Raw genomic sequence first — 8,293 nt, 5'->3', positions numbered from 1 at the left:
CGCAAGTCTGCATTGGTGAAGGTGGGGGTGGTGGGGGTGGTTTCGTGGCGGCGAAACAATAAGGAGGGGGGGGAAGTGGTCGAGAGAACAGGGGAAGCGGGGGAAAGAGTGTTTTCCGGTTGCTTCTGGGCGGTTGTAGCGATGGTTCGCCGACGATGGTGGAAGCGAAAGATACTTCGACCGGCAAGGGAGATGGCTGTGGGTGGTGGTTGCACCACTGGTGGTGCGCCGGAGGAGAGAAAAAGGGAAGCAGGGGAGTGCGTAGAGGGGAGAGAGAGCAGGAGAAACGGTGGTGGCGGTCAGTGGGTGGTGGTAGGCAGTGGCGGTGCCAGGATTTTCTCATTATGGGTTCGAAATCCTCGGACGCATATAATAAAATCCAAAATCCAAAATCCAAATTACAACTAATAATTCATGGTTCTCATATTCTATTACAATAACATTTAAAAAATTAAGTTTTGGTATTTGGGGGTTGTTACTCTGTTAGAGTGTTAAGAGTCGTGGGCTGCTTTAGAAACCAAAAAAAAGCAGGAGAGGCCGAAAAAAATGGGAGTATAGGGAGTCGAACCCTTGACCTTTGCTTTGATAACTAAAGCAAAAACCGCTGCAGCGCCCATGTTGTTTGTGTCACATTGAGCTTTCTCTATTACTTAACCTGTTTTTTTGTTTTTTTAAAATCTGCCTGATTTATTTTTTTCGCTAGTAAGGGTTCAGTTGAACCCACTAAACCCTTACTAGCACCGCCACTGGTGGTAGGTGGTTGGGATGATGATGGGCAGCAGGTAAGGGTGGTGGTGGACGGTGGTGGTTGCGGTGGTCGATCGAACAGAGAAGAGAAAGCAAGAGGAGTGATCTTTGGTTAACTGATTTTGGTTTGAGCAAAGTGGGACAATTTGTGACTGATTATAGGGTCAAGAAGAGTGAATGAGAAAGAAGTTTTCTTAGAAGTTAAGGATTGAACGTGGACTGAATTGAGGGAAGAAGAGGAATGAAGAATTTTCTTCATTCTTGCTTTGTACGTGGAGAGCAAAGAGAAGAAAAGGGAAATGGAATCTTGGTGCTCCAAGGGCATTTTCGTAATTTCAAATGGTTGGACTAAAGTTCATAAATTTTGTTGCTATTTTTGGAAACTACTAAAAATAGAAATGTTTAGCTAAAATAATTCTTTATAAAGAATATCGTTAACGAAAAATAAATAAATTTTCGTTTATAAATTTATCGTTTAAAATAAATCGTAAAACGTTTAAAAATAACGAAATTCGATTATTCATAATTATTTAAAACGAAATCAAGCTAATAAATATTTTTAATTTTAATAAATTAAGTTTAAAAATTTCAGGGTATTACACCTTTCAACTCACTCATTTCTCTTGGATCCATTCGGTATGGAGCTTTCGAAATAGGTGCAGTTCCAGGTGCTAAGTCTATGGTAAAGTCAATAGGTCAATTAGGCGGCATTCCCGGGATCTCCTCCGGAAACACGTCTAGAAATTCATTCACTACCGCAATGTCCTCAGGTTGTTCCTTAATAGCATGGTCAAGGTCTCTCATATTGCACAAGAACAATGGGTTTCCTTTACTGACTAGCTTCACGAGTTCCATTGTCGTGATGATTCCTACACTTCTAGGCTTTCCAAAACGACGATAGGACACTATTTTCCCTAAGCTAGACCTCAAATGAATCTTCTGCTTCTCACATTCAATCTTGGCTTTGAACATTGCCAACCAACCCATTCCTAAAATCACATCTAGTTCTCCCCATTCAAACTCGATTAGGCTAGATAAGAACACGGTTTTGGCTATCGTTAAAGGCACATCTCTATACATCTTAGTACACTTTACTATCCTACCAGTTGGTATAACTATGGGTACCACAATTGCTTCAGGTTCTTTCAATCCTAGTTTCTCCAGAATACCCACTGATATAAACGAATAAGTTGCACCAGAATCAAATAGTGCTTTGACAAAAACAGAGTTAATAGAAAAAGTACCGGCTATGATGTCAGATGAAGTTTATGCTTCTTGTCTAGTGATCACATTTAGCTTTCCTTGGGAAACTCCTTTGTTATAGCCACCTCCATTGGCATTTCCATTATTTTTTCGGTTCCCATTTTGCTGATAGTTTCCCCCAGACTTTCCATTGTTCTGGCCATTGCTGTTATTGTTACCGCCTTGGTAACCTTTCTGGTTTCCACCATTATTTCCATTATTCCCTCCATTATGGTTTTGGTTATTTCGGTTGTTGTTCTGACGGTTATTCTGAGAGTTGTCCTGGTTAGGTTTCCCATTCTTGGCCCAACATTCAAATACCCTATGCCCAAGCTTTTCACAGAATCTACATATCACTGGATTCCATCACAATCTTTCCCTGGGTGATTATTATGGCAACATCTGCACTCAAAAACTCTGGTTTTATTTCCATTTCCTCCAGACTGGTTCCTATTGCCACCATTGTTGTGGAAATTGTTTCGATTTCCACTGTCATTCCCTTTGAATTGTAACTGATTGTTCCCCTTATTCTTCTTAAAATTGTGTTGGTTTTGTTGGTTACCACCCTGATTCTGGTTCCCAACATATTTCCTCTTTTCACCAACTCCTTCCTTCCTTTGTTGGAGCCCATACAGATGGGCAACTTTCCCATACAAGGTATCGAGAGAAGTAAAAGTCTCTCCAGCAAGCATCATTTGCAGATCCATAGTTAATCCACTCTCAAATCTCTGAGCCCTAAGCTCTTCCGTTGCCACCACTTTCGGTGCAAACCTAGACAACTCTATGAATCTAGAATAGTACTCAGTTACAGACATCCCATCCATCTTCAATTCAATGAATTCCCGAGCCTCCTGCTTTTTCAGGTAAAACGGGTATAACTTATTTCTCAATGCAACCTTAAATGATTCTCACCCGAATCTAGGTGTAGCTCTCAAAGTATTTTCACATCTTTGCCACCATAGGTCAGCTTCTTCCCTAAGGTAATATACAACACTATTCACCCTAAAGTTTTCTGGACAGTTTACAGCTACTATTAGCTTATCAAATTCCCTTAATTCTCAAGTACGCTTGGGTCAATCTCCCCTTAGTACAGAGGAGGCTTACTTTGAGCCACCTTCTTAAACATCTCCCCAGCCGGATCAGGTACTAGGTTGTTTCTATTTTGTGCTAAGTTTTTCACTATTTCAGCTAATTGCCTAACCACATCCGCAATATCTTGGTTAGCCATGTCCCTTCTCCTAAATAAAATAAAAGACTAACTTCAAAGACTGGGTTGGGCACGACCTTACTAAAGTATTGCACCAATCAAAACAAGTCAAAACAATAGCACAATTGGTCACAAAATTTCGGACCCTAATGAGAAAGTGACGCCTACTTTGGGCCAATTTCCGCTTTGTTTGCATCACAAAAATTTAAGTGGTAGAGAATTCAGCCACTCTACATGTAAAATTTCATTGAAGAAATAACATTAAATCCCTTTGCGATAATCACTCAACTTAAATTCAAAACTTAGAATTTAGGGTAACGAAAAGAATCTAAAGCTTTTATTACTTCAATGATAGAATACTACATCCTTTGGATAGTACTTTATTCGCTAAACCATAAAGAATGAATTACTAAAACCATAAATAGTAGCTTTGTCACTTTATTATTCAACCAAAAATAAGTACTAGCTATTACAATACTCAAATGCTAAAGGTATCACGACGATCATTCCTTTTGTTGTAGTGCTCTGGGGTGAAATCTTGATCTTCAGGATCATCTATGTCTTCTTCAGGATCAGAATCATACTCCATGTCTTCATCATTTTGTTAGTGGATCTAAATGGATATTTGTTGATTTGCGTAACTTTTTTTCAACCATGGATTATATTTATAAGTGAAAAATAAGAATATTCCTTTAATTGTGAAATATTACTATTTTAGTTGATGCTCTGCTATATATATGAGGAAGTAAAAACCCAATGTTGTGATATTTTTGCAAAAACATATCAGCAAATATCCATTTAAAGAAATGATATTTTTTTTTTAAAGAAATGGTATTTTTTTTAAAGAATAGTACTTTTTTAAACGTGAACGGAATGGTATTGCCGCTTCCCTGTTATGTATATCTATATATTATATATATATAGGGTCACTATCCAATGAGAAAATCCTATAATGGGAAGAATGAGAAAGAATCTCGATCGTACAATGAAATCAATCATACGACTATTATTTCGCGCGTGCTACAAAAAAAAACAAAATCGAGCCCAGTAAAATAAAACCCCACCCGTTCTCTCTCCTCCATATTCCAGTCTTCTCCTTTCATTTATCAGACCCTTCTTCTTTCTTCCATTAAAAATTCTTTCTCTCTCCTCCATTTTCACATCCTTTCTAAAAAATCAAACATAAAATGAGATCTTCTTTTCTTTCTTGATACACCTACTGATGTTTCTCTACCCCAAGACAACCCATACAATTGGTTTTTTTATTTATTAATTTTGTTATTTTATTAAGCTATGGAATTATTAAGAGATGGGAAACAATTTGAGCAAAACAATCGGCTTATTCTGTTTGAATGAGCAAAACATTCTGCTCATTCTGTTTAAATGAGCAAAACATTTTGCTCATTTAAACAAAATGAGTAAAACATTCTGCTCATTTAAACGAAATGAGCAAAACATTCTGCTCATTTTAACAAAATGAGCAAAAATTGTTGATTTGGTCTAATGTAGATGATCAAATTTTATGTAATCAAATTAGCAAATTGTACAAATTGAAAACTATGTGTTCAATTCAATTGTGTTTTTTGATCAATAATTAATAGCATCTCCTATTAAAATAGCCATATTTTCATGAATATTGCACTTAGTTCTTTACGAAGTATTTTGGATACAAAAAAATGAGGGTGGAGATGTTAAATACCATGGTTGAATGCTTGAGCGGGATAGAAAAAATGGAGCTTAATTATGGAATTTGGCCGGAAATACCGGTGGTTATGGTGTTGTAGTTGTTTGGGAGGACGAACGGAGAGGTGCGATAATCATGGTATTGAAGCTTTAATTGTTTTATTTTTGTATATATGTAACTCGAATGATTTAAATAAAGAGCTTTAATGGTTGTTGATATGGAAAAGAAGGGGAGAGAGAAAGAAATCAGCAGATCGACAACACGTGCACTGAGTTTTGGGCCTTTTGGCAAAGTAACCTTCAGTAATATGGAAGAATTATGCTTCGTTGGATTAAATTTATTGAGTGGTCGAGATTCTTTCTCATTCTTCTCATTTTAAGGTGTCTTCTCATTTGAGTATATATATATAATATATATATATATATATATATATATATATATATATATATATATATATATATATATATATATATATATATATATATATATATATATATATATATGTAAATATAAATATATATCCTCTTATATTAATATCCTCTTATATTAATGCTCCGTGTATAACTTACAAAAAGGAGAAAAAACAATACTATAAAATGTGCATATAATGTAGAATCATAAAATAATTATATAAATATATTAAATGAATATATCGCCATGTGTCATGATATGATTACAGACTCTATGATATATTAGTAAGATCCATTGTAATTATTATGCATGTGACACATAAACTAGTAAATAATAAAATAGAGTGATATATAATATTATTATATGCCCTCTTTTATTATTTTTTTCGACTAGGCATTAACTAAGAGTTTCCTAGAAGGTTGACCGGATGACGGGTTAGTTGAATCTTGGCATGTGCATTTTCCAGAAGAGTTGCTTGAAGACGTCGAAGAAAAACTATTTGATGCATGCTTTGAGGAATTTTTATGATGACTAGAGAATTGGTTTGAACTTTTCCCAAATGACCCTTGTTTTGTAGATGATCCCAAAGATTTATCAAGGTATTTACTTGATCCTTGTGTTGAAGACTTTTCATGAGCTCCCCCAGATGCTTGGCTTGAAAATTTTCCAGATGCTTCATCGGATGCTTGATGACCTGAAAAAACTCCTGGAAATTTTTTAGTTGATTTTCCAATTTTAAAGGATTGATTAGATGATTTCTCTTTGTTTGATGATTCTCCAGAGACTTGGCCTGATCCTTGTCCAGAAGATTTCTTAAATATATGATCTTTAGATGTTCCATATGATTTACTCGTAGTTTGACTTGAACCATGTGTTGAAGATGATTTAGAAGATTGGTCAGATGCTTGGCCCGATCCTTGTACCAGAGTTGTTTTCGGTGATGGACTAGATTTCTTTCCCGTAGAATTTTCTAAATTTTTGCCAGATTTTAGTTCATTTGTATTTTTTCCGGTCGATGATCGACTTGCTTTCTTGTCTGAAGATTTTTCAAAAGACTTATTAGATGTTTGGACAGAAGACTTTCCAAATGAATGATTAGATGAACTTGTAGAAGACTCGTCAGATGCTTGTCCATGATACTTGTTGGAAGATTCACCAGTTACTTGTCCTAGTTGTGATTCTTGTTTAGATTTTTTAATAGAGCCTTGGCTAGGTGTGGATCCTGAACCAGGCGTGCCTGATGCTTTTCCTGATTTTGATGTTTGACTTTTGCTTGAGTCTGGTTTTTCACCAGAACCTAAAACACCCATATTAGAGCCTACTGATCCTTTGTTCTTTTTATCAAAGTTGACATTGCCACCTAATTGTTCTTGATTGTGGCCTGATCCTTTGCTTAAATTTGATGCCTGAATTGAACCCGATCCTTCACTTTTTTTATCAGAATTAATTTTTTTATCGAATTGAGCTTGATCTTGAGCTTGACCTTGTCCCGAACCTTGGCCTGAACCCGAAACTCTTGTTTTTGCAGTAAAACTAGAGTCAACTGAACCTCCACTTTTTTCATTAAGGTTATTGTTACCACCCAAATTAGCTTGGCCTGAAGCTCTCGCTTTAGCATCAAGACTAGTGTCTAAAGAACCTGATACTTGGCTTGAAGATGGATTTCCAACATTTGCACCAACACCAGCGCCTATAGAACCTCTAAATTGTTTATCAACGTTAAGGCTACTACCCAAACGAGTATTACCTTGGCCGCCGCCACCCAAACCAACTTGACCATGGGTTGAACCTGACCCTTGGCCTGAACCTGAAACTTTCGCATTAATATTGGATTCAGAACCCAATTGTGCTTGACCTTGTATTGTCCCTTGTGCCGCCCCTTGACCTCCGACATAAATTCCCTTATTAAGTCCACCAGAAACTCCAATTTGTTGTTGATGGCTAATATCAAAATTACCACCAATGTTTGCACCACCTACAAAAAAATGATAGTTAGATAAAGATTAAGTTTATCTAAATACAATATAAATGTAAAAATTAAATTCTTTAATTTTTTTTATAGCAGTTTACAGAGGCCGTATAAATTACAATGCGTTTGTAAAAAAAAATCTTCATTTTATTTATTCTTTTAAAAGGAAGGTTAAAGGGTGGAGAAAGAAGAAGTGGTTTGAAAATTTCAGTTATATTTTCAATAATATTTACCTCCATGTTGTAAGCTCCCTCCTAATACACTTCCTGTAGGAAGTAAAAGTGTCGCTTCCGTAGCTGTTATTGCTATCTGCATAAATTAAAATAAAAGAATAAGACAAAAATATTCGCATAAGTAAAGTAATATAAAGAAGAAAATCATGATATCATTAACTAAGAAAAAAAATAATGTGCTTTACATAAAGAATAACGGTGATCTTTAGGATGTAAGACTCCATTAAAAATTATTCAAAGTGATGATTAGCTATACAAAGGGTAGAAAAATTATATAAAAAAAGTGTAGGAGACGGATTAAATGATTCTTTTCTATTTTCTTCTTCTTTTTATTTTTTTTTATTAAATAGTTGAGATGATGCTAACAAGATAAGGAAATTAAATTTTGTTTTGGTGAGTTAAAGAGATTTGAAATTGGGTATTTAAAGGCATTGGGGGAATGGCATTGAGTGATTTTCCACCATACATTAATTTGCGGAAAATTAACTACAAGAAAATGAACTTTTTACAACAGAAATCTACCAACAATGATTATATTTGTTGGTAATAGTTAATATTACCAACAGATATATTGTTTGTTGCCTTAACTGTATGGAGTCCCCAAAAATCCATCTTATACCAACATAAGTTTCTATTTTGTTGGCAAAAAGGTATTTATACCAACGATATTTTCACCAACTATTTTTATTAATGGTAAAAATTTTCGTTGCCGGCTCATTTTTCCCTTTCCCGCTTCATTGCAATTCTCAATAATTGAATTGAAAACTTAAAAAATGACCATTACAATGCTTGTGACTTGT

General features: G+C 35.3%; 1 protein-coding gene across 1 annotated transcript; it reads right to left on the bottom strand.

Annotated features, from left to right (window-relative positions):
• Positions 1 to 5,563: 5,563 nt before the first annotated feature.
• Positions 5,564 to 7,851, bottom strand: LOC110801885 (uncharacterized). Its single transcript, XM_022007292.2, has 3 exons — positions 7,679 to 7,851; positions 7,494 to 7,569; positions 5,564 to 7,266 (listed from the first exon to the last, which is right to left on the bottom strand). The coding sequence occupies exons 1-3, from the start codon at positions 7,715 to 7,717 to the stop codon at positions 5,681 to 5,683; spliced, it is 1,701 nt and encodes a 566-aa protein (XP_021862984.2). The 5' UTR covers positions 7,718 to 7,851; the 3' UTR covers positions 5,564 to 5,680.
• Positions 7,852 to 8,293: the final 442 nt, after the last annotated feature.

The sequence above is a fragment of the Spinacia oleracea genome, chromosome 4 (genome assembly GCF_020520425.1).
Source record: "Spinacia oleracea cultivar Varoflay chromosome 4, BTI_SOV_V1, whole genome shotgun sequence".
In the NCBI taxonomy this organism is placed as follows: domain Eukaryota; kingdom Viridiplantae; phylum Streptophyta; class Magnoliopsida; order Caryophyllales; family Amaranthaceae; genus Spinacia; species Spinacia oleracea.
Note: the sequence above shows the minus strand (reverse complement) of the source record. Positions and strands in the feature narration are given on the sequence as shown.